Source organism: Trachypithecus francoisi, unplaced genomic scaffold (assembly GCF_009764315.1).
Source record: "Trachypithecus francoisi isolate TF-2019V2 unplaced genomic scaffold, Tfra_2.0 Lachesis_group15, whole genome shotgun sequence".
NCBI lineage: Eukaryota > Metazoa > Chordata > Mammalia > Primates > Cercopithecidae > Trachypithecus > Trachypithecus francoisi.
The window spans coordinates 102,454,926-102,482,530 of NW_022681460.1; the positions used below are offsets into that span (position 1 = coordinate 102,454,926).

At 45.2% G+C, this 27,605-nt stretch overlaps 1 protein-coding gene across 4 annotated transcripts in view; it reads right to left on the reverse strand.

Moving 5' to 3' along the window:
• SNX29 (sorting nexin 29) overlaps positions 1–27,605 on the reverse strand; it is a 617,391-nt gene that overhangs the window by 88,712 nt on the left and 501,074 nt on the right. For all 4 annotated transcript variants that reach the window (XM_033236483.1, XM_033236482.1, XM_033236485.1 and 1 more), the window contains one exon: positions 4,281–4,421. In XM_033236483.1, the coding sequence (XP_033092374.1) occupies positions 4,281–4,421 (141 nt within the window). The remainder of the gene's footprint in view (positions 1–4,280; positions 4,422–27,605) is intronic.

The window sequence follows — 27,605 nt, forward strand, 5'->3', positions numbered from 1 at the left end:
AGGAAAGAAATGAAATTCTATCAACCTGAAAATGTCTTCTCTAGAGGTAAGCCATAATTCCAAGTGGACAAGTAAGTTATCCCTGAAGTAACCCAAACAAAGAAAAGATTGTGACGTGGCGGGTTTTTCTGGGCCAATTTAGAATCAACACACTCCAGAGATTTTGCCCTTGGGATGTTAAAGCAGGTGTCCTGAGTTATTAGGCCCAGTGGGACTAGCATAAGCTGGGCCTTGAAATGAATTCACCAATGGCCTCTGTTGGGTGTCGAAGGTTCTGCATCTTGACTCAATCCTCCTTTGGAAATGGGAAGAATCACTCAGATCTGTCCTGAGCAGCAGCTAAGGTGGATTTAAAGGAAGTGTGTATGTCTTAGCCAAATGCAGAGAAAAAGAAAGAAGGAACCAAACGGCAATCACCGGGCCAGGTATGGCCCCTCCTGTTACTCACGCCTGTAATCCCAGCACTCTGGGAGGCCCAGGCAGGCGGATCACTTGAGATCAGGAGTTTGAGACCAGCCTCGCCAACATGGCAAAACCCTGTCTTTACTAAAAATACAAAAACTAGCCAAGTGTGGTGGTGGGCGCCTGTAGTCCCAGCTACTCGGGAGGCTGAGGCAGGAGAATCACTTGAACCCAGGAGACAGAGGTTGCTGTGAACTGAAATTGTGCCACTGCACTCCAGCCTGGGCAACACAGCAAGATTCGGTATATATATATATGTATAAAAGATAATCACAGTTCAACTAGCTTATTGAAAGCTAATTAAAAGTTAAAAGCAGCACAGGCTAGAAATGGAGCTGTGGCCCCAAGACTGCTCATGACCTAAGCGGTCAGATCCACCCCCACCACCGGGAGCACGACCATAAATCTGGTTCAGAGCCAGCTGCTGCACTTGTACCAGCTGGTCATTATTGGGCCAGGCTCACTAAGATGCTGTCTTTTATTCCCAAGCTTGTTTATGTGCAAATAGGGTTATGTTGGGGGGAGAAAAGCACATTGCTCAGTGGACAGAGGCTTCACAGGGGAAAGGTCCACCGCTGTGAGGAGCCAGCCCCGGGATTAGCAGGGGCAGATCGTCTCTCTAGCCTGGGGATGAGGGTGGACAGTATGAAGCAGACCCAGTTCCCTGCTCCAGAAGCGGAGGTTGCGGTGAGTCGAGATCGCATCACTGCACTCCAGCCTGGGAACAGAGTAAGACCTTGCCTCCAAAAATCCAAACAAACAACAACAATAACAACAACAAAACAGTTCCCAGCTCCTGCACAGGAGAGACCCAGGACATCGTCATGTTCTCTTTCTACACGACGCAACTCCGGAAAAACCCTCCCACTCCTCAGGGCTCAGCCTCATCTCGCTAAACTCGAATACAGTGTTTTCAGGACTGGTGAGATTTGCTTTGTCTTAAGTTTTGTGTAACTGGGGGGCTTGAGAAGGGAGGAGGTGGGAAAGGAGTTGAGGCTGCAGAGAAAGCATGGAGCAATGTCTAACATGTGGTGGGTGCAATAATGGTTCCCACAGACATCCACACCCAAATCCCCAGAACCTCTCATGACCAAAGGGACTCAGCAGATGTGATTAAGTGAAGGATTTTGAGATAAAGGGTGGGGTCGGGGGATTATTTTGGATGATCTGGGTGAGTCCAATGTGATCAAAGGGGAATTCTAAGAGGAAGAGGGTCGGAACCAGAGAAAAATGTGACTGTGATGATGGAAGCAGAGGGCTGAGTGATGTCTTTGAAAACAGAAGGCCATAAGGCAAAAATGAAGGTGGCCATGAGAAGCTGAAAAAGCAAGGAGCGAACTCTCTCCTGGGGCTCTGGAAGGAAGAGGCCGGGCTGACGTCTTGATTTTAGCTCTGTGACGCTCATTTTGGACATCTAACCTCTGGAATTGTAAGACAATAAATTTGTTCTAGGTCCCTACATTTGTGGTGATTTGTGACAGCAGCAAGAGGAAACTAACATAGGAAGTGTTGACTCAACACTGGTGATAGGTGCTTGGAAACTAAGACTTCAAGCTAAATACAGTACTTTATGCCCTAGGAACTGAACTCTTGTATCAATTTGTCCATGGTAAAGTTCATTTTATAATACAATATGTCATATTGTTTAAAGCTGCAGTTCCCAGCCACCCCTGGACAATGTTAAGTCAGGACAATGTAAAGCCACAACCTAAGACTTTTCCTCATCCAAATCCCCTCATTTCCACCTTGTGCTACAATGGCGTTCCCTTAGCACAAGACGCAGGCAGGTTCTGCGAAGAAGCTGTCACGGAAGGGCCACTCCAGGATCGTGTTTCTTGCACATAAGAATGTCTTATAATTTGGTAATATCCTGGTTAGCAGCATGTTGTTTTATGACATTTTAGGGCATTCCGAGTGAGTCCCGAGATTTGTGTGAGCCCATGGGTCATTAGATTAAATCAGTATATAATTTCCCCTCTTTTCAAAAGAATTCTTGTACTCCTTGCTACGAACAAGTATAGCGTTTCCGTCTGCCATGTGTAGCGGTTCAGCTCTATTTTTCCTCAACAGAAAAATGAAGGACACATGTATTCTGGGCCTGGGATAAACCTGCTTTGTAACTGTTTACGTTCAGATTGAGCAGACCTTGGCATGATCAGGTTTCAATCTGTTTTATACGTAGAAATCTACACACATGCAAACGTAAGCATCGGGAATAGATTTCCCTATGAAATTCCCAAGCGCCAGGAGTGGGTCATGGAAACTCTTGCTCTGTGTTTCTGTGATAAAGGTCAAGGAAATCCTAGCACGGTACCTCCTGAAGACAGAAACTAGGAATTCATCCCATATGGCATCTGCCACATGGCTTTGTCAAAAGATAGAAGGGCAGTCCTCATACTTCCTCATGAACAGCATCACCTAGAGGGCTTGTTCAACCCAGACTGCAGGATCTCAACCCCAGAGCTTGTGAATCAGCAAGTCTAGGGTGAGCCCAAGGACGTGCATTTCTAACCAGCTCCCAGGGGCTGCTGCTGCTGCTGCTGGCTGGGGCCACACTTTGAGAACGACCATGGCAGAGAGATCATGCTCAATACAATGCCCGATGTCTTACACGTCCTGAGAAAGGTCATGGCTCTACCTCCCAATCGGACTGTCCCTGCCAAGCTATTGAACACATACCAAAATTGATGAAGTGTCTCTGTCTCCTTCTTGACTCTAAGCCAAAGGTTCTCCAGTTTGGCCGCAGAGTGCAATCACTTAGACAACTATTCAACCCCTCTATGCCCAGGCCTCACTTCAGATAAATCAGAATGGGGACGGAGGTGGGCCACAGGTAGTCCTCAGTGGTTTTCAAAGCTCCCCAGGGGATCCAAAGTGCAGCCATGACAGAGAACTGCTTCCCTAAGCAAACATGAGGAGTGACATCATGATGCCTCCTGGCTGAAGCTGACCATTTGACAGGGCTCCAAGCCAGGTCTAGACACAGGTCTATCTTCTCCAGGGCCGGACCCAGCCCCTTGCACAATGACACACAATTGGTGCCCAATTAACAACTGCTGAGTAAATAATACTAATCAACCAACGATTTGATTTGACTGATTGCAATCAATCAAACAAAGTGCTTGCAGAGGACGAGCACCTCCTTCCTCAAGGGTACCGGAATGAATACACAGAGGCAAACTGGGTCACCATAAATCATTAGCCTTCACGAGGCAAATAAACATATAACAACAACAACAACAACAACAAACTCCTCTGAGAAAGTTTGACTCCACAGTCACAAGTTGACAACAATGGATGAAAACTAGAAAAGCATTTTTCGGTCCAGAACAGGGGTTGGCAAACTAACCTACAGGCCAAATCCAGCTGCTATCTATTCTTAAAAATAAAATGCGATTGGCACACAGCCACGCGCATTTGTGTCTGCACTGTCTATGGGGGCTTACACAGGACCCTCGCAGAGGTGAATATTTGCCTCTGAAATAGTACAGTCTCCAAAGCCAAACATATTTACTCTCTGGCCCTTTAAAGAAAACGTTTTCCAACTTCTTGCCCTAGATAAATGAGAGGACATACACAAACACACACACACACCCACACACACACACACACACACACACACACACACACACGATGTAATGGTCAATGTCTTTAGGTGGTGGAATTATGAGTGGTTATTTCTTTTGTCTATTTTTTCCCTATATCCGCCAACTTTTCTTTAAGGAGCATGTGTTTTTAAGTAACGGACTAAGAAGAAGAATAAATAATCCATTTTAACGTAGGCAGTGACAAGTGAGCTTCCCGGCGTGGGACGGTACCTTGTTTCCGATGGCCTTTTTGGGTGGGAAGTTGTAGGCCCTCACTTGAGGGTACTTGTTTTGTAACTTGTGGTGCAAACTCCTGAACTCTGTATACCGGCGATAGATGTTCCATTCATCGTCTTTTATCCGGATGTAGACCTGTCAAGAAAGAGACAGAAAACGTAAATTCCTCTTAAAACCCTTATTATAAAGGATTAGAATTTCGGCAATGCTTTCCCCAACAAAACCAGTTGCAGCAGGAGTCACATCTGTGTTACACACCACTGGATGCCCAGTTCCTGGCATAGAGCAGGGACTCATTGGTGCTGGCTGAACAGATGGCTACAGGAAAGAATGACTAAATCAGGCAAGTTATGGGAACAACATACTGTATGCTATTTTCCCAATATCAACAGAGATCCACAGCCCAATTAATAGCAGAGATGCATTTTCATGTTTCTGTCATGTGTGTATTGCAGTACTAACAGCCTGCTGGTGAGAGGCTAGTCAACCTTTCTGGCCACTTGTTTCCTCATCTGTAAAACAGAGCTGAGAGCAGCAACTCGCTCCAAAGGTGGTTTGGAGAGCAATGCGGTGGCGCCTGGGACGACTCCGACCACCACAAAGACGAGGTGGAATTCAGTTTCAGAAAGAAGGAAGGGGGCCAGAGCTGAGATCTGCCCCACTACACAGAAGGCCGTGTCCAGATGGGATAAGCATAACTGGGACATAGAATGTCTTCATTTTAATCAAGTTATGACTCATTAGAGAATACTCTGGGGCTACAAAATGTGAGGGCTGTTTCATCAGCTTTTTGCAGGCCTTAGCACCTTCCAGGGGCAAGTAGCTACTTCATCACAAGGAAAAATAGAGAAGCAGGAGAGATATCAATCCACTTTTTAAAATTACACGAGTTAAGAACAGCCCAGAGAGAAAAGTCCCCAAGGATAAAGGGTTATTGTAATTTATACTCCATGAATGTCAATACACATCTTTAAAACCTGTATGACCATGAAAAGAGGCATCTCTATTGTAAGTGATAAATTCTGTTCCTACGTGAAAGCCACCCATCAACCCCAAACACAGACATTATGTGTTCGAACTCTAGTATGGCGACCATAGAATGCCTCACATTATTCTCTGAACAGGAGGAAGGACTAGAGACTCAAATCACAACCAAAGTTTCAATTAACGAATGGATAGATGTTTTCGATGGAGTGAGATGGAGAAACAGAATGCTTATCAAGTTTGCAGAAGTCCCAGGGTCTCTGATGACCTTAAGGAGCAATAATGTCATCCCATTATTGTCGACGTCACATCACCAAACCTACAGTCAGGTCCGTTACTCAAGGCTTCTTCAACAAGCGAGAAATATTCATCTCTAATTTGTTCAAGGTAATGTTTGAGGGGTCTTTGTATGAGCAGCTGAATGCAGTTCTTATCCTACATATCTTTTCCTTTTATTAAAATGAGACAGAGTCTTACTCCGTTGCCCAGGCTGGAGTGCAGTGGCATGATCTCAGCAACCTCCGCTGTTAGTGCTGCAATACACACATGGCAGAAACATGAAAATGCATCTCTGCTATTAATTGGGCTGTGGATCTCTGTTGATATTGGGGAAAATAACATACAGTATGTTGTTCCCATCACTTGCCTGATTTAGTCATTCTTTCCTGCAGCCATCTGTTCAGGTTCAAGCGATTCTCCTGCCTCAGCCTCCCGAGTAGCTGGGATTACAGGTGCCCACCACCACACCTGGCTAATTTTTTGTATTTTTAGTAGAGACGAGGTTTCGCCATGTTGCTCAGGCTGGTCTTGAACTCCTGGCCTCAGATGATCTGCCTGCCTTGGCCTCCCAAAATGCTGGGATTATAGGCGTGACCCACCACGCCTGGCTGTCACCCTATATATCTTGAATGGCCCATACCTGCTTATGATATATTCTTTTTTTTTTTTTTTTTTTTTTTTTTTTGAGGCGGAATCTCGCTCTGTCGCCCGGACTGGAGTGCAGTGGCCGGATCTCAGCTCACTGCAAGCTCCGTCTCCCAGGTTTACGCCATTATCCTGCCTCAGCCTCCCGAGTAGCTGGGACTACAGGCGCCCGCCACCTCGCCCGGCTAGTTTTTTTGTATTTTTAGTAGAGACGGGGTTTCACCGTGTTAGCCAGGATGGTCTCGATCTCCTAACCTCGTGATCCGCCCGTCTCGGCCTCCCAAAGTGCTGGGATTACAGGCTTGAGCCACCGCGCCCGGCCGATATATTCTTATAAAAGTCTAAACATCCCTTGGAGAGTGGCAAGTTCAATCACTTCTCTGGTCATCATACTAATTTTCTAGATCGGGGTGGGCAAACTATGGCCCATGGGCCCAATGCAGCCACATTCATTTGTTTTGGCTGCTTTTGCAATAAAGACAGTCCCTCACTTAGGATGGTAATTGTCTTGCAATTTTTCAAGTTTATAATGGTACAAAAGCAACAAGTATTCAGTAGAAACCACACTTCAAATTTTGACCTTTTTTCTAGGCTAGTGATGTGCAGTATATTTTACATGAGTTTCAACACTTTATTATAAAGTAGGTTTTGTGTTAGATGATTGTGCCTAACTGTAGGTGAATCTAAGTGTTCTGAACAGGTTGAAGGTAGACTCAGCTAAGCTATGTTGTTCACTAGATGAAGCGTATTAAATGCATTTTCAACTTGCGATATCTTCAACTTACGATGCGCTTATCCGGACATAACCCCATCATAAGTCAAGGAGCTTCTGTACAGCAGAGTTAAGAAGCTGAAACAGACCATACAGCCTGCAAAGCTAAAAGTATTTTTTCTGGCCCTTTACGGAAAGAGTTTGATAACCCCCAATCTAAACAATCAAGAAGTCATTATTGTTATTTTTCCACCAGCATATCCAAGATCTGGTGTGGAAAGGGACAGTCCTTTCCAAATCTTACCAGCCACTGGGAGGGCTACATTAACAACCCGAGTGAGGCCCAGGAATCCCCAAAGCAACCAAAGCTTCTCCAGTGATTGACAAGTGGGCAATTTCAAGAACCCCGAAGTAATGCACAAACTCACCCGTCAGACAAGCCATGGAACCTTTCTCGTCATTCATCTCCTCAGCTGCAAAACGGAGCTGAGAACAGCATCTCCCACCCAAAATGATATGGAAAGAATTCAGGTATACAAACAGTGCAGCTATGCCCAGGACCACACAGGCCCCCCTACAGACGGGGAGGAACTGGGCTTGGGTTAGGAATTAGTAGGCTAAGGTCAAGATCTGGACTTGCAATTGTCAGCTCAAGTGAACAAAAGGTCACATCCAGATGGGACCAGCACATGTGGGCGTACACCTTCTTTATTGTAACCAAGTAGAGAAAACATGAGCACTGCTTCACCAGCCTTTTACAGGCCCTAGCATCTTCCAAGGATATACGGCAACTATAATACATCACAAGCGAAACCAGAGAAGTGAGAGCGATCAATGCAATTTAAAAAATTACCCGAGTTAAGAACAGCCCACAGGGTAAAGCCGCCAATGATGAATGGCCATTGTAATTTGCATCAGTGAAATGTCAATACGCGTCTTTAAAACCTCTTTAACGTAATAATAAAAACAAGTCTGTCTCCTGTGAGTGATAAATTCTGACTCTACATTTTTCATAAAGGGCATGTAAAAGCCCACTGGTTTTGCTCCCTGTAGGCCTGAGTCTCCCCCTTCTTCTCCAACTGCTCTCTCTCCGCCTTCCACATGGGCACCTTCTCTCCTGCCCACGCCCTGCCTCTTCCCGGAACACACATGCGCACTCCCAGGCCTGCATGTTTCATGTTTAGGCCAATGACTCCAAAATCTGTATCTCTAGTCTGGACCTCTGATACAAACTCCAGACCAGGACGTGATATCCCCTAGGTACCTACAACTCATCAGGCCTAAATCTGCACCCAGGATCCGCCCACCTATTATGTATTGAGTCCTATCCCAGGCACTTCACGCACCTCACTGACTAGTCTCATGTTAATCTGCAAGGCCGATGGTACGAACACTCCCTTTCCGATGAAGTAATGGGCTCAGAGAGGTCAGATCACTGGCCCAAGGTAGGTGCGGAGATAAGGAATTTGAACCCATGGCTACCTGCCCTCTGCCTCTAACACTTTCTATCACAGTGTTACCGGACAGGGGTTCTGATCTAGACCCCAAGAGAAGGTTCTTGGATCTCAACCAAGAAATAATTTAGGGCAAGACTGTAAAGTGAAAGCAAGTTGATTAGGAAAGTAAAGGAATAAAGAACCACTACTCCATAGACGAAGCAGCCCCGAGAGCTGCTGGTTGCCCATTTTTATGGTTATTTCTTGATTATATGCTAAACAAGAAATGGATTATTCATGCCTCCTCTTTTTAGACTATATAGGGTAATTTCCTGCTGTTGCCATGGCATTTGTAAACTGTCATGGCGCTGGTGGGAGTATAGCAGTGAGGATGACCAGAGGTCATTCTCGTCGCCATCTTGGTTTTGGTGGGTTTTGGCCAGCTTCTTTACTGCAACCTGTTTAATCAGCAAGGTCTTTACGACTTGTATTTTGTGCCGACTGCGCATCTCATCCTGTGACTTAGAATGCCTAACCATCTGAAAATGCAGCCCAGTAGGTCTCAGCCTTATCTTACCCAGCCCCTATTCAAGATGGAGTTGCTGTGGTTCAAGCATCTCTGACAACAGCAGTCTGCTGCAGTCACCTAGAATCCTGAAGGTGCCAGCAATGTGGGTAGCCAGAACCAGGAGCCCTTGCCTTGTTCTCCTGAAGCCCAGGCACCTCTCTGCAGACCCCGTGTTCTCGGAAAGGTCTCCTTGCTATCAGACGGTCCAATCTCATCTCATTTGTGCCTCTCCCTTTGGATCTAATCGAACCCAGTCTAATGCCATTAAAATTACCCGAAATTACCCAAATGGCTGATCCACAACGATAATGCTCCAAACATCCAAAGTTAGGAAACTTGCTCTGCAAATTAACCTGTCCCTGAATTATATATACTTAACTGTATCACGGGCTTATTTCACCAAGGATTTCAAAGGGCTTAGGCCCCAAATTGTTAAGAGTCTTTTGTTTTGTTTGTTATTTTAGAAGCCTCTCCCCCTCAAATTAAGTTTGATCAGCCCCAATTCCTTCCGCTTGAGCCGTAAAGATAATAATTCCTCGGAGGGATAAAAAGAGTTGACCTCTTCTGACACAACCAAGTTCTCTTTTAAAACAAGCAATAAAAAACCACTTTATGTCGGATCTCCTTGACTCAGTAAAAGAAGATTAAATCGGAGGGTAATATCTGTAATCGGGCATCGGGGCAAACCCTCTCTTGTTCATTTTAGGAGGAAGTTCAAATCTGAAGATTTCTTTTCCACTGAGAAGAATTACCCTCACAATGTCTGTAATAACAGTGGAGGTAAAGGGAGGTTAAGGGGAGAAGAAAATGCAAAAACCTCAGTCCATCAATGAACAGCATCCAGAACAAGCTCGAGCACAGATAAGGTCTCAAGGAAACGCTTTCTTTTTAGAAGATGAAGACCGTCTACCAGAGTGTTCCTATAAGACTTTCCTGTGCCCTGTTCTAATCAATAGTGCTCTCCTGCAATGTTAAGCACTATCCCCTAGATTCCTTCCCTTCTTTTTTTTGAGATGGAGAGTCACTCTGTCGCCCAGGCTAAAAGTGCAGTGGCGTGATCTTGGTTCACTGCAACCTCCGCCTCCCAGGTTGAAGTGATTCTCCTGCCTCAGCCTCCTGAGTAGCTGGGATTACAGGTGCCTGCCACCACGCCTGTATTTTTGTAGAGACGGGGTTTCACCACGTTGGCCAGGCTGGTCTTGAACTCCTGGCCTCAGCTGATCCACCCACCTCAGCCTACCAAAGTGCTGGGATTATAGGCGTGAGCCACCGCACCCAGCCTTCCCCCCGTTTTTGAACATGACCTAAACGGAATCAGTGTGTGCTCCTCTGGGTCTAGTTTCTCTCACTCAGTACTGTGGACGTGAGATGCAGCTGTGTTGCTGTGTATGGCCCTCAAGTTCCTTTGCACTACTGCATAGTATTCCACTGCATGAATATTTCCCTGTTTGTATCTACCTGTTGTGCTGGGGTGGACACGGAGGTTGTTTCCAGTTGCGACTTTGATGAATAAAGCAACTATGAACATTCACACGTGTGGCTTCTGCTCTCGTGTCTTTTGGGGTCATAGACTTTGGTGTGAAAAGTGAAATCATAAAGCGAGGAGGAGAAAACATGGCAGAATGTCTTTGTGACCTTGGGCAGCAGAAAGGAGTCTTGTGCAGGGCACAAAGGAGCCTTCTGGGTGCTGGAAACATCCAGGATCTATATCTGGGCAGTGGTTATGAATGTCTATACAGAAGTGAAATTAACTGAACTATAAACTTAAGATTTATACACTGATCATATTTATGTTAATCCTGAATTTAAAAGCAAAAACACAACAAAGCCCTGCCTTCACTGTCCTCGGGAGAGTGAGCTTTCACCCTAACTCGTGGGGCGGGGAGGTCTAAGCCAGGCCATAGATGGGGCAGGAGGCGGTGCCAAAGCTCTGTGGGTGCGCATCCAGGGGGACCTGACACATCGTCATATGTCAGCATCAGGAGGGAGCCCAGACACTGGACTCTGGCCTGAGACAGAAATGGGTTTGAATTCCAGCTCCACCCCTTGCCAGACAAGGGATCCTGGATAAGTTAATTGAACACCTCTTCAAGCCGAGTCTCCATTTGGATAAATGAAGATAGTGCTAGAGGCTAAATCTTTGGGAGAGGAGGAGAACTGGGCAGTTATATTCAGGACAACATTTTGTACACATACTAAAACATCTAACAACGAAGCAGTCAACATTCCAGGGTAAAATTTATCTCAGACACACATAAACACGCACAAACATGCACTTCCACAGTGGGGTGGAAAAGAAGAAGTGGGGAGGGAGTCAGGCAGACAGAGAGAAAGAATGAAGATGTAAAAGCTTGCTTTAAGTGGTTGAAGCCCTCAATCTGGTTTGAGGGTGTGCCAAGCATAGGAATGGGCATTTTAGCCCAAAGCATGTCAGATCTCAGGTGCTCCTGCAAGAGGCAGAAAGGCAGCATGAAAGGGCACAGCTGTGTAGGGAGGGAGGCCTGGGTTCACATCCTCACAATTCCCTTTTCAGCTGCTGTGACCCTGGGGATGACATCCCACCTTGAGACTCAGCTTCTTCAACTGTTAGACAGGCCAGTGCCAATGTCACTGGGTGGTTGTGAGGTATCGTGCCTCGCCTATGCCTGGCAGGCAATAAGCAATGGCAGCTGTTAATATTGTAACCCTTATCACCTTCATCATCGGCTGCCTTTGTGTACATGAACTTCCCTATTACAGAATTAGGGCTAATTATAGGATGTGCAATCATGAAATTAAAGCAGGTAATTACCATGCCTAATTAATTGTCAAATGCTAGGCAGGCGGGGAAACACAAACATAAAGCACGCTCTGTGGATTGGGCAGCTAAGCATTCCCTCTGCTTCCAGAAAACTCAACAGCAACAGCAGAGTTCAGGAAATGACCTTTCTGAGTGGGTTCTGAGTACTAAAACAAAATCCGGGAAGCATTCCCTGGGCTTCTGACTCAGAACGAGCTCAGGGCACCTCTCTGTTGGCTGCAGGCCGCCTGGGCATTTATCCAGCCCCTGACACACAAGCCCCCAGGTTCCCGGGCGAGAGTGCTGTTTTAGGAGGAGGACCTCGTAGGAGATACTTGATGGATATTGTAAACCCCTGCAAGGATCAGACCCCACAGAGAAACCCGCTGACATGAAGGCGGCGAGAACTCAGAAATAAAACAGTCACTGACACACAGCGAATGTGGAACCAACATGTCAGGCTTCCTGCAGCACAGGCCAAATGCCTCCCTCTCCGTTTCAAACTTCACGTAACTCCTTCATGATCCAAAGTCCTGCACCTCAAAACTAAATACTTTTTTTCTGCATGTTGTAATATTCAAGAGTGAAAACTAGTATTAATCGGAAGTTTCTTGGACATACGGAAAAAGTTGTACCATTTCACAACACCTGCCATGTGCCAGACATGTTATGCACAATGTTCACAAAAGCCCTGCGATTTATTTATTTTATTTTATTTTTGAGACAGAGTTTTGCTCTTCTTGCCCAAGATGGAGTGCGATGGTGCGATCTCAGCTCACTGCAACCTCCGCCTCCCGGGTTCAAGTGATTCTCAGCCTGCCTCAGCCTCCTAAGTAGCTGGGATTACAGGCACAAGCCACCATACCTGGCTAATTTTGTATTTTTAGTAGAGATGGGGTTTCACCATGTTGGCCAGGCTGGTCTTGAACTCCTGACCTCAGGTGATCTACCTGCCTTGGCCTCCAAAAGTGCTGGGATTACAGGCGTGAGCCACCCTGCACCCGGCGAGCCCTGCAACTTTGTATGCCTTAAAACAGATGTGGATGGGGGGCGGAGCAAGATGGCCGAATAGGAACAGCTCCAGTCTCCAACTCCCAGCGGGAGAGACACAGGAGACCGGTGATTTCTGCATTTTCAACTCAGGTACTGGGGTCATCTCACGAGGGAGTGCCGGACAATCGGTGCTGGTCAGCGGCTGCAGCCCGACCAGCGAGAGCTGAAGCAGGGCGAGGCATCGCCTCACCTGGGAAGCGCAAGGGGGAAGGGAATCCCTTTTGCTAGCCAGGGGAGCTGAGACACACAACACCTGGAAAATCGGGTAACTCCCACCCCAATACTGCGCTTTAAGCAAACTGGCACACCAGGAGAACATATCCCACACCTGGCCGGGAGGGTCCCACGCCCACAGAGCCTCCCTCATTGCTAACACAGCAGTCTGTGATCTAACTGAAACGGCAGCAGCGAGGCTGGGGGAGGGGCGCCCGCCATTGCTGAGGCTTAAGTAGGTAAACAAAGCCGCTGGGAAGCTCGAACTGGGTGGAGCTCACAGCAGCTCAAGGAAACCTGCCTGTCTCTGTAGACTCCACCTCTGGACACAGGGCACAGCTAAAAAACAACAACAAAAAAGCAGCAGAACCTCTGCAGACGCAAACGACTCTGTCTGACAGCTTTGAAGAAAGCAGTGGATCTCCCAACAAGGAGGTTGAGATCTGAGAAGGGACAGACTGCCTGCTCAAGCGGGTCCCTGACCCCTGAGTAGCCTAACTGGGAGACATCCCCCACCAGGGGCAGTCTGACACCCCACACCTCACAGGGTGGAGTACACCCCTGAGAGGAAGCTTCCAAAGTAAGAATCAGACAGATATACTCGCTGTTCAACAATATTCTGTCTTCCGCAACCTCTGCTGCTGATACCCAGGCAAACAGGGTCTGGAGTGGACCTCAAGCAATCTCCAACAGACCTACAGCTGAGGGTCCTGACTGTCAGAAGGAAAACTATCAAACAGGAAGGACACCTATACCAAAACCCCATCAGTACGTCACCATCATCAAAGACCAGAGACAGAAAAACCACAAAGATGGGGAAAAAGCAGGGCAGAAAAGCTGGAAATTCAAAAAATAAGAGCGCATCTCCCCCTGCAAAGGAGCGCAGCCCATCGCCAGCAACGGATCCAAGCTGGTCAGAGAATGACTTTGACGAGATGAGAGAAGAAGGCTTCAGTCCATCAAACTTCTCAGAGCTAAAGAAGGAATCACATACCCAGCGCAAAGAAACTAAAAATCTTGAAAAAAGAGTGGAAGAATTGACAGCTAGACTAATTAATGCAGAGAAGGTGATAAACGAAATGACAGAGATGAAAACCATGACACGAGAAATACGTGACAAATGCACAAGCTTCAGTAACCGACTCGATCAACTGGAAGAAAGAGTATCAGCGATTGAGGATCAAATGAATGAAATGAAGCGAGAAGAGAAACCAAAAGAAAAAAGAAGAAAAAGAAATGAACAAAGCCTGCAAGAAGTATGGGATTACGTAAAAGACCAAATCTACCTCTGATTGGGGTGCCTGAAAGTGAGGGGGAAAATGGAACCAAGTTGGAAAACACTCTTCAGGATATCATCCAGGAGAACTTCCCCAACCTAGTAGGGAAGGCCAACATTCAAATTCAGGAAATACAGAGAACGCCACAAAGATACTCCTCCAGAAGAGCAACTCCAAGACACATAATTGCCAGATTCACCAAAGTTGAAATGAAGGAAAAAATCTTAAGGACAGCCAGAGAGAAAGGTCGGGTTACCCACAAAGGGAAGCCCATCAGACTAACAGCAGATCTCTCGGCAGAAACTCTACAAGCCAGAAGAGAGTGGGGGCCATATTCAACGTTATTAAAGAAAAGAATTTTCAACCCAGAATTTCATATTCAGTCAAACTAAGTTTCATAAGTGAAGGAGAAATAAAATCCTTTACAGATAAGCAAATGCTTAGAGATTTTGTCACCACCAGGCCTGCCTTACAAGAGACCCTAAAGGAAGCACTAAACATGGAAAGGAACAACTGGTACCAGCCATTGCAAAAACATGCCAAAATGTAAAGACCATTGAGGCTAGGAAGAAACTGCATCAACTAACAAGCAAAATAACCAGTTAATATTATAAAGGCAGGATCAACTTCACACATAACAATATTAACCTTAAATGTAAATGGACTAAATGCTCCAATTAAAAGACACAGACTGACAAACTGGATAAAGAGTCAAGATCCATCAGTCTGCTGTATTCAGGAGACCGATCTCACATGCAGAGACATACACAGGCTCAAAATAAAGGGACGGAGGAAGATCTACCAAGCAAATGGAGAACAAAAAAAAGCAGGGGTTGCAATCCTGGTCTCTGATAAAACAGACTTTAAACCATCAAGGATCAAAAGAGAGAAAGAAGGGCATTACATAATGGTAAAGGGATCAATTCAACAGGAAGAGCTAACTATCCTAAATACATATGCACCCAATACAGGAGCACGCAGATTCATAAAGCAAGTCCTTAGAGACTTACAAAGAGACTTAGACTCCCATACAATAATAATGGGAGACTTCAACACTCCACTGTCAACATTAGACAGACGAACGAGACAGAAAGTTAACAAGGATATCCAGGAATTGAACTCATCTCTGCACCAAGCAGACCTAATAGACATCTATAAAACTCTCCACCCCAAATCAACAGAATATACATTCTTCTCAGCACCACATCGCACTTATTCCAAAATTGACCGCATAATTGGAAGTAAAGCACTCCTCAGCAAATGTACAAGAACAGAAATTATAACAAACTGTCTCTCAGACCACAGTGCAATCAAACTAGAACTCAGGACTAAGAAACCCAATCAAAAGCGCTCAACTACATGGAAACTGAACAACCTGCTCCTGAATGACTACTGGTACATAACGAAATGAAAGCAGAAATAAAGATGTTCTTTGAAACCAATGAGAACAAAGGTACAACATACCAGAATCTCTGGGACACATTTAAAGCAGTGTGTAGAGGGAAATTTATAGCACTAAATGCCCACAAGAGAAAGCTGGAAAGATCTAAACTTGACACTCTAACATCACAATTAAAAGAACTAGAGAGGCAAGAGCAAACACATTCAAAAGCTAGCAGAAGGCAAGAAATAACTAAGATCAGAGCAGAACTGAAGGAGATAGAGACACAAAAAACCCTCCAAAAATCAATGAATCCAGGAGTTGGTTTTTTGAAAAGATCAACAAAATTGACAGACCACTAGCAAGACTAATAAAGAAGAAAAGAGAGAAGAATCAAATAGACGCAATAAAAAATGATAAAGGGGATATCACCACTGACCCCACAGAAATACAAACTACCATCAGAGAATACTATAAACACCTCTACGCAAATCAACTAGAAAATCTAGAAGAAATGGATAATTTCCTGGACACTTACACTCTCCCAAGACTAAACCTGGAAGAAGTTGAATCCCTGAATAGACCAATAGCAGGCTCTGAAATTGAGGCAACAATTAATAGCCTACCCACCAAAAAAAGTCCAGGACCAGATGGATTCACAGCTGAATTCTACCAGAGGTACAAGGAGGAGGTGGTACCATTCCTTCTGAAACTATTCCAATCAATAGAAAAAGAGGAATCCTCCCTAACTCTTTTTATGAGGCCAACATCATCCTGATACCAAAGCCTGGCAGACACACAACAAAAAAGAGAATTTTAGACCAATATCCCTGATGAACATCGATGCAAAAATCCTCAATAAAATACTGGCAAACCGGATTCAGCAGCACATCAAAAAGCTTATCCACCATGATCAAGTGGGCTTCATCCCTGGGATGCAAGGCTGGTTCAACATTCGCAAATCAATAAACGTAATCCAGCATATAAACAGAACCAAAGACAAGAACCACATGATTATCTCAATAGATGCAGAAAAGGCTTTTGACAAAATTCAACAGCCCTTCATGCTAAAAACCCTCAATAAATTCGGTATTGATGGAACGTACCTCAAAATAATAAGAACTATTTATGACAAACCCACAGCAATATCATACTGAATGGGCAAAAAGGAAAAATTCCCTTTGAAAACTGGCACAAGACAGGGATGCCCTCTCTCACCACTCCTATTCAACATAGTGTTGGAAGTTCTGGCTAGGGCAATCAGGCAAGAGAAAGTAATCAAGGGTATTCAGTTAGGAAAAGAAGAAGTCAAATTGTCCCTGTTTGCAGATGACATGATTGTATATTTAGAAAACCCCATTGTCTCAGCCCAAAATCTCCTTAAGCTGATAAGCAACTTCAGCAAAGTCTCAGGATACAAAATTAATGTGCAAAAATCACAAGCATTCTTATACACCAGTAACAGACAAACAGAGAGCCAAATCATGAATGAACTTCCATTCACAATTGCTTCAAAGAGAATCAAATACCTAGGAATCCAACTTACAAGGGATGTGAAGGACCTCTTCAAGGAGAACTACATACCACTGCTCAGTGAAATAAAAGAGGACACAAACAAATGGAAGAACATACCATGCTCTTGGATAGGAAGAATCAATATCGTGAAAATGGCCATACTGCCCAAGGTTATTTATAGATTCAATGCCATCCCCATCAAGCTACCAATGACTTTCTTCACAGAATTGGAAAAAACGGCTTTAAAGTTCATATGGAACCAAAAAGAGCCCGCATTGCCAAGACAATCCTAAGTCAAAAGGACAAAGCTGGAGGCGTCACGCTACCTGACTTCAAACTATACTACAAGGCTACAGTAACCAAAACAGCATGGTACTGGTACCAAAACAGATATAGACCAATGGAACAGAACAGAGTCCTCAGAAATAATACCACACATCTACAGCCATCTGATCTTTGACAAACCTGAGAGAAACAAGAAATGGGGAAAGGATTCCCTATTTAATAAATGGTGCTGGGAAAATTGGCTAGCCTTAAGTAGAAAGCTGAAACTGGATCCTTTCCTTACTCCTTATATGAAGATTAATTCAAGATGGATTAGAGACTTAAATGTTAGACCTAATACCATAAAAACCCTAGAAGAAAATCTAGATACTACCATTCAGGAAATAGGCATGGGCAAGGACTTCATGTCTAACACACCAAAAGCAACGGCAGCAAAAGCCAAAATTGACAAATGGGATCTAATTAAACTAAAGAGCTTCTGCACAGCTAAAGAAACTACCATCAGAGTGAACAGGCAACCTACAGAATGGGAGAACATTTTTGCAATCTACTCATCTGACAAAGGGCTAATATCCAGAATCTACAAAGAACTCAAACAAATATACAAGAAAAAACCAAACAACCCCATCAAAAAGTGGGGAAAGGATATGAACAGACATTTCTCAAAAGAAGACATTCATACAGCCAACAGACACATGAAAAAATGCTCATCATCACTCGCCATCAGAGAAATGCAAATCAAAACCACAATGAGATACCATCTCACACCAGTTAGAACGGCAATCATTAAAAAGTCAGGAAACAACAGGTGCTGGAGAGGATGTGGAGAAATAGGAACACTTTTACACTGTTGGTGGGATTGGAAACTAGTTTAACTATTATGGAAAACAGTATGGCAATTCCTCAAGGATCTAGAACTAGATGTACCATATGACCCAGCCATCCCACTACTGGGTATATACCCAAAGGATTATAAATTATTCTACTACAAAGACACATGCACACGTATGTTTATTGTGGCACTATTCACAATAGCAAAGACTTGGAATCAACCCAAATGTCCATCTGTGACAGTCTAGATTAAGAAAATGTGGCACATATACACCATGGAATACTATGCAGCCATAAAAAAGGATGAGTTTGCGTCCTTTGTAGGGACATGGATGCAGCTGGAAACCATCATTCTTAGCAAACTGTCACAAGAACTGAAAACCAAACACCGCATGTTCTCACTCATAGGTGGGAATTGAACAATGAGATCACTTGGACTCGGGAAGGGGAACATCACACACTGGGGCCTATCATGGGGAGGGGGGAGGGTGGAGGGGGGAGGGATTGCATTGGGAGTTATACATGATATAAATAATGAATTGATGGGTGCTGACGAGTTGATGGGTGCAGCACACCAACATGGCACAAGTATACATATGTAACAAACCTGCACGTTATGCACATTTACCCTAGAACTTAAAGTATAATAAAAAAAAAACACAACAACAACAACAACAACAAAAACAGATGTGGAGCAACTAAAAAATGCGCTCTCTATCCCCCGGGGAGTGAGCAGTGGAACTAGCACTGGGCCTTCAGTAATATGCTGCCCCCAAAGCCCATATCACATCTTCTCCATCCCAGAGAAAAACAAGTGCTATCAACTCTCTAAAACCCCGATCCCCTTTACGCAGATTGTTGAATGCAGATAGAGTTAGATGACATGAGGATAACAACGACTTTTCAAAAAATGGTTTTGGGTTCCCAATTCATTTTGCTTCCTTAATAGCCAGGGAATGAAATGATTTGTGTTTTGGTTCAAGGCCTGTGTTAATGTATCCTAACAAAACTTTCCTTTTAATGAAATGGCTTCATGTGTTATTAACTCTAAGTGTCCTCACTGCTAGAACAAAATGCCTGAATTACTGTATGGCCGTGCCGATAGAGGGATATTATTGCAGCCAAATGCCGAGAATAAGATGAATAACTCAGCCCAAGAAAAATGGCTTTTCAGTTCACTGGGTTATGTAAATGAGACAGACTAGTACAAGAGGAAATGCATTATTTACTAAGAATTGCCAGCACCATTCCACAGACCTTTGAAAGAAGGATGTAGCGTAAAGGTTTGGACCCAGCCAGTCGCTGCTTTACCTGGCACCACGGTACCGTAATTATAGCTGAAGAGCAGCCTCTGTGTCTCGGAGAGAACTGAGGTGCACACATTATGTTCACTCCATTTCAGCCCATGCTCTACTGTCTCTGGACATTTAACTCAATGCTTCTGAAAGTGGCATGGCCGGAACTGCCCAAAGACCAGCTTTCCAACCCCCTGACACTGCCTGTGCTGTTTTATTAGTTTTGAGACATGATGAGAACTGGACGCTAGGTTGAGGGTATGTACTCCTCCTTCAAGACCCTCCTCAAACCAGGTCTCTTTTCCCAATCCCCACTGTCCCCCAGGCAGAACCTCCTCAGTCACCACCAGGTAGCCTGCTGTATACCAAGCTCAGGGCTGGGCCCTGGGGCTATGATGGAGAAAAAAACCAGGCAGGATCCCCACCTCGCAGGGCTCAGTCCTCGGGGACCTCAGCCGACCTGATGCCAATAATCACCCATAGGAATATAGGCTTTCAAAGGGAGATGAGGCTGTGGGAGGGGGCCTGGTTTTGCCAGCGGCACCATGCCTGGGAGTGGGGTTGGGTTCGCTGAGCTTTGATGTTTGATCTGGAACCAAAATATTGAGTCAGAGGTTGGGCACGGTGGCTCACACCTGTAATCCCAGGCTGAGGTGGGCAGATCACTTAAGGTCAGGAGTTCGAGACCAGCCTGGGCAACACGGTGAAACTCTGTGTCTACTAATAGTACAAAAATTAGCTGGGCATGGTGGCGGGCGCCTATAATTCCAGGTACTCAGGAGGCTGAGGCATGAGAAACGCCTGAAACTGGGAGGCAGAGGTTACAGTGAGCTGAGATCACACCACTGCACTCCAGTCTGGGTGACAGAGTAAAACTCCATCTAAAAAAAAAAAGAAAACAAAGGAGTCAGAGTAGACAGTCCTGGAAAGGAAGCAGCTGTAGGGCAAAGGGCAGGGCAGAGGGGATATGTGGCAGGGGCTCGTGTAACAGGAGACAAGTGAAAGGAGGCTGGGGCAGCTGGAACAGGGAGGACGAGGGACCCAAGAGGATGCTGGAGGTGTCCAGGGCCCGGTCCGGGACGTTAGAGGATGATGAAGTGGGTGGAGCCACAGAGCCGGAGCCTGTTCCCTCTGCCTGGAATGCCCTGTTCCTGGACAGACTCGATGCCTATCCCCACACTCCATGAGGCTTCTGGCTCAACTATCACGGCTGACCCCAGCACAGACCACCATGTGGCATGCTAGGTAGACCTGTTTGTTGTCCTTCTCCTTCAACCAGAGGATCAGCTCCAGGAGGACACGAATCTGGTCAATTTTATCCAAAGGAAGTACAAAAGAAACACTCAGTATATATTCCCAGGACTAAATGTGTAAGGACAGAATGAATGAATGAATGAAGGAACGGAAAGGTCAGAGTGGATGCAGGCAGTGTATTTGCCTGTCCATGAGAGCACTGCCAGGGAGTGTCTGACAGGTTCTGCCCCTCTCAGTCCCACAAAAGCAGGATGTCACCTGTGTGTCTGTGCGTGTGCCTGATAGATACATGTCAAATACACGAACCGGGGGCTGCTCAGAGCATGGGACTGTCCTCTACAGTTCTTACGGATTTGGAAGAGGAAAATGAGAGCATGGATCTTTGCCCTAGTGAGCCATAGCCATTTATATACAAATGGGTTTTCTTTCACTCATTTTTAGATTACTGGAGAGAGAACATAGATGTATGTCTCTAAGAGAAAAGGAAATATTTTTAGCACTACTGGCCATGGACCATGGTTGGCCCATTCACTTTTACGTGCCATAAGCCCTGATGAAGAGGAATTTGCCACTCTCCCTTACTGAGTCTGAGTCACTGGTCTAGCACAGAGCTAGTTATTAGTGAAACCAGGACTGAAGCCCAGGTCTGCCTGACTTCATGGCCCACATCTTGGCATCACTGGCCACCGCCTTTTCCTTCACACCTAGGAAAGCTAGGGGAAAAGATGGGTACTCTTGTTCCCATAACTCACTGAATTTCTGGTTCAGGTTCCCACCTGTTGGCTCTAAAACAAAGTCTATGAGGAGATACGCCATGGACTGGACCATTTCCAACAAAGGAAGATGCAAACGGCCTCTGTTAGAGGACTCATGGAACAGTCTCCACTTTATGTCACCCTGCTAAGTTAATGGACCTGCCAATCCCCTCGGAACCCACCGAGGACCTCAGAGCCCAGGCAGCCAACTGCTATGGCCTCTTTCAGTCCCAACTGCTGCCAACACCAGTCCCTGCCAGAAAACTAAGGAGAAGACAACTTCAGCATGAAACGATCCATGCTTTGGTTCATGGCTGTTGGGCTGGGGCTCCAGGTAAATCATGGTGAGACAGAAAGCTGGCCTTTTCAAGGGAGTGGTGGACACGAGCAAGGCAGGAAGGCCCCTTACCAAAGGTGCTCTGAAGACCGGGACTCCGGGAGGGGGACGCCACATCTGAAGGCAGCTTCATCTGGTAGTAGCCACTAAAAGTTGTCCCCCCTGCCGTATCTCTCTCCCATGATCCCTACGCTGCTGTATATACAGTTTTATTAAAAGTTCTACCCTGATGTTATTATAAATGAGATTTTTCTAAATTTGTTTTTTCAGATGGTTCATTGTCAGTGTATATAAACACACCAGATTCCGTATGTTGACTTTGCATCCGACAACTTTACTGAATTTACTTATTAGTTCTGGCAGTTGTGGGTTTGTTTTGTTTTGCTTTGGTGATCTGTTTAAGATTTTCTATATGACATGATATCATCTGCACACACAGATAATTTAACTTCTGCTTTTCTAATTTGGATGCCTTTTATTTCTTTTTCTTGTCTAATTGCTCTGAATGGGGCTTCCAGTACTATACTGAACAGAAGCGGCAGCAGTAGACATCGTTGTCTTGTTCGTCATCCTAGAGCAAACGCTTTCAGCTTTTTACTGTTAAGTATGATGTTAGCTGTAGGCTTGTCACATACGGTTTTCTTATGCTGAGGTACATCCTTCTAACCTCATTTGTTGGGGGGTTATAATGAAAGGATGTTGAATTTTGTCAAACAAAATACTTAGGAATAAACTTAACTAAGGAAGTGAAAGATTTATATGCTTAAAAGTATCAGACATTGATGAAATAAAATGAAAAAGAAAACCTGCAAATAAATGGAGAGATATCCCAAGTTTATGGACTAGAAGAAATAATATTGTTAAAATGTCCATACTATATAATGTAATCTCTATCAAAATTCCAATGACATTTCACATAAATAGGAAAACAACCTTAAAACTCATATGGAAACACAAAAGACCTTGAATAGCTAAAGCAATATTGAGAAAGAACAAAGCTGGAGGTATCACAGTCCCTGATTTCAAACTATATTACAAAACAACAGTAATCATTTGATGCTGTCGTTAAAACACACACATGGACCATCAGAACAGAACAAAGCCCAGAAATAAATCCACACATATATGGTCAACTAATCTGTGACACAGCCACCGAGAAAACACAACGGGGAAAAGACCGTCTCTTCAACAACTAGTGCTGGGCAAAATGAACATCTACCTTCAAAACAATGAAATTAAACCCTTGTCTCACACCATATACAAAATTATCATGAAACAGATTAAAGACTTAAGTGTAAGATCTGTTAAACTCCTAGAAGAAAATATAGGGAATGAGCTTTTAGACTCTGGTCTTGGCAGCGATTTTTTTGAATCTGTGACCAAAGCACAGGCAAAGTAAGCAAAACAAAATAAGCTGGTCTACGTCAAACGAAAGAGCTTCTGTGCAGCAAAGGAAACAACAAAATGAAAAGAACCTATAAAGTAGAAGATATCTGCAAACCACATATCTGATAAGGAGTTAATATCCAAACTATATACCAAAATCCCAAATAATCTGATTTGAAGATGGGCAAAGGACCTGAATAGATATTTTTCCAAAGAAGACATACATAGCCTACAGAGAGATGAAACGGTGCTCACATCACCATTCACCAGAGAAGCGCAAATCAGAACCACAATGAGGTGTCACCGCACACCTGTAAGATGGCCCTTCAGAACCACAATGAGGTGTCACCGCACACCTGTAAGATGGCCCTTCAGAACCACAGTGAGGCATCACCGCACACCTGTAAGATGGCCCTTCAGAACCACAATGAGGTGTCACCGCACACCTGTAAGATGGCCCTTCAGAACCACAGTGAGGCATCACCGCACACCTGTAAGATGGCCCTTCAGAACCACAGTGAGGCATCACGCACACCTGTAAGATGGCCCTTCAGAACCACAATGAGGTGTCACCGCACACCTGTAAGATGGCCCTTCAGAACCACAGTGAGGCATCACCGCACACCTGTAAGATGGCCCTTCAGAACCACAGTGAGGCATCACCGCACACCTGTAAGATGGCCCTTCAGAACCACAGTGAGGCATCACCGCACACCTGTAAGATGGCCCTTCAGAACCACAATGAGGTGTCACCGCACACCTGTAAGATGGCCCTTCTCCAAAAGACGACAAACAAGTTTTGGTGAGGGTATGGAGAAAACGAAGCTCTTGTACACTACTGGTGGCAATGTAAACCATGGAGAATAGTATGAAGGCTCCTCAAGCAAATAAAAATAGCACTACCATACAGAGCCCAGCAATCCTACTTCTGGATATGTATCTAAAGAAAGTAAGGCAGGGTGTGATGGCTAAGGCCTATAATCCCAACTCTTTGGGAGGCTGAGGCGGGAGGATCCCTTGAGGCCAGGAGTTCAAGACCAACCTGGGCAACACAGTGAGACTACGCCTCTACAAAAAATTTTTAAAAATTAGCCAGGTGGCCGGGTGCGATGGCTCAAGCCTGTAATCCCAGCACTTTGGGAGGCCGAGACGGGCGGATCACAAGGTCAGGAGATCGAGACCATCCTGACTAACATGGTAAAACCCCGTCTCTACTAAAAAATACAAACAAACAAAAAAAATAGCGGGGCGAGGTGGCGGGCGCCTGAAGTCCCAGCTACTCGGGAGGCTGAGGCAGGAGAATGGCATAAACCCGGGAGGCGGAGCTTGCAGTGACCTGAGATCCGGCCAATGCACTCCAGCCTGGGCAACAGAGCGAGACTCCGTCTCAAAAAAATAAAATAAAAATAAAAATAAAAACTAGCCAGGTGTGGTGGTGCATGCCTGTAAGTCCCAGCTACTCAGGAGGCTAGGGTGGGAGGATTGCTTGAGCCCAGGAGGTGGAGGCTGCAGTGAGCTGTGATCACATCACTGCACTCCAGCCAGGGTGTGAGAGCTGAGACCCTGTCTCAAATTACTTAATTGAAAAATAAGGCCGGGCGCGGTGGCTCAAGCCTGTAATCCCAGCACTTTGGGAGGCCGAGGCGGGTGGATCACAAGGTCAGGAGATCGAGACCATCCTGGCTAACACGGTGAAACCCCGTCTCTACTAAAAAATACAAACAAACAAAAAAAATAGCGGGGCGAGGTGGCGGGCGCCTGTAGTCCCAGCTACTCGGGAGGCTGAGGCAGGAGAATGGTGTGAACCCGGGAGGCGGAGCTTGCAGTGAGCTGAGATCTGGCCAGTGCACTCCAGCTTGGGTGACAGAGCGAGACTCCGTCTCAAAAAAATAAAAAATAAAAAAAAAGAAAAAGAAAATGAAACTTTAAAATAAAAAAATGAAATTAAATCAGTACCTTCAAGAGCTATCTGGACCCCCATGCTTATTGCAGCATTATTCACAAGATATGGAAACAAACTAGGTGTCTGTCAACAGATGAATGGATAAAGAAAATGTGGTATCTCTATATACACATACACATAAATATACCACATATGGAATATATGTGGTACACACACACATATATGCAGTGGAAAAATATTCAGCCATAAAAAAAGAAGAGAATTCTGCCATTTGTGACAACATGGATAAACCTGGAGGGGATTGTATTAAACCAGATAAGCCAGACACAGAAAGACAAATATTGCCTGACTTCACCTACAGGCGGATGTGTGAGTGAAGTTCTATGGATAAACTCCTAGAAACACAGAACAGACGGGGTTTGCCACGGGCTGGGGGGATGGATAGGGGAGACGGGTCATGCTGGTCAAAGGGTACATCTTATAACTTTCTTTTAGAAGATGAGTAAGTTCAGCGGATCTGATGACTGCACGGGGATTCTGGCTAACAATACTATGGTACTGTTTACTTCAAATCGGACGAGAAAGCAGCTTTAAGTGTCATCATCTCACACACACACACACGCTCTGTTGGGGAGGTAGTGGATATGTTAATCTGATTGTGGCAGTCATTACACAATGTATATGTACGTCAAATCATCATGTCGTCTGCTTTGAATACATACAATTTTTGTCAACATTTAAAAATTTAAAAACAATTTAGCTCTGCATCCCCACCCAAATTTCATCTTGAATCATAGCTCCCATAATTCCCACAAGTTGTGGGAGGGGCCCGGTGGGAGATAACTGAGTCACGGGGGCAGGTCTTTCCCGTGCTGTTCTCTTGTTAGTGAACAAGTCTCATGAGATCTGATGTCTTTATAAGGTGGAGTTTCCCTGCACAAGCTTTCTTTGCCTGCCACCATCCATGTAAGATGTGACTTGCTCATCCTCGCCTTCTGCCATAATTGTGAGGCCTCCTCAGCCATGTGGAACTGAGTCCAATTAAAGCTCTTTCTTTTGTAAATTGCCCAGTCTCGGGTATGTCTTTATCAGCAGCATGAAAATGGACTAATACAGAGGTGACAGGCAATGAAAAAGTTCTAGCCTGGCCTCAGTTGTGTTGTGTGGATATAAGGCAGAGGCCCAGCTGTCACATCTGCGTTTGAGTACCAATGCAGAGAAACTGCCTCCGCCCCCACCCCAAGTCAGAGCGACAATGACCGCTGGTGGGCAGCAGTGCCCAGGAGCCTCGCGTCCTAACAAGGGGCGTCTTCAGCATGTGCAGCAGCAGCAGGGGCCACAGAGAAAATCACAAGGGTCGAGTCCCTGAGTCCACGTGAGGCGGCTCCTGGGAAACTCAGAAATAGCCGGAGCCACTGCGATGGGAGCTAATTTCCGGCAATCAAGCTGCTGGGGGCTCCAGCGATCATAGCAGGGGGATGTAAAAGGAAGTATGACTTCATCCTGCAGTCACATGTCGCAGTCTGGATATTTGAGTCATGCACATGATCCCCCCTTAGCCATGTGCATTGCTAAACTGGCTGCTCCATTTGCGGCACTGATATTCTGCAAAGGGCTTTCTGTTTCCCTGGGAAGGTAGAACAGGCTTCTGCTTCTCTCTTCATAGATATAAATACCTTCCAAGTCTTCCTGGGATGGGGGGAGGCAGCGAGGAACAGAAGCTGGAACCCTGTTTATTCTGAAATCATGGAATTGAGACACTGCTTATGATATATTGACAAGTATGATTCTAGTCACGTGTGTGTATGTGTATAATTAAATCCCCAGAAATAAGACTGGGATACAAATTAAAACATTAACAGTGGCTGCTATTTCTGAAGGGTGATAGATTTTTATTTTTCTTTATCTTTTTTCAAGATTTCAAAATTTTTTTCTTCTACTGAACAGACTTTGATAGCAGAAAAATTAAATTACTTATTTTTCAAGTAAGTGGGACTTCTGGTTGACACTGTGAAGACAACGCACCTCCAACCCTCCATCTTCTCCCCAAATGCAATCGGATGGAGGCTAAACTGCAGAGGTACTTGAAAAGGCATGGTCACCTCCGAAAATGAAAGGCACGTCTCTATCGTTCAGGAACAAAGAGGCAATGTGCAAGAGTGAAGGAGGAAAGTGAAGCTGACCATGGAAGCAGGGTCCAGCCCAGGCTGAAGGGCCAGGGCTGAGAGCTCACTGGGGACTAGACCCACGGCAAAAGATGGAGCCCAGCACCCAGAGCAAAGCCACAGCTGAGGCCCAGAGTGTTCAGGGTGTTTGAGATACTGATCTCCACAATGGCCTGAATATTTTCTCATATAAGAGAGAGAGAGAGAGCATGTGTGTGTGCGCATATATATATATATATATACATATTTTTTTTTTTTTTTTTTTT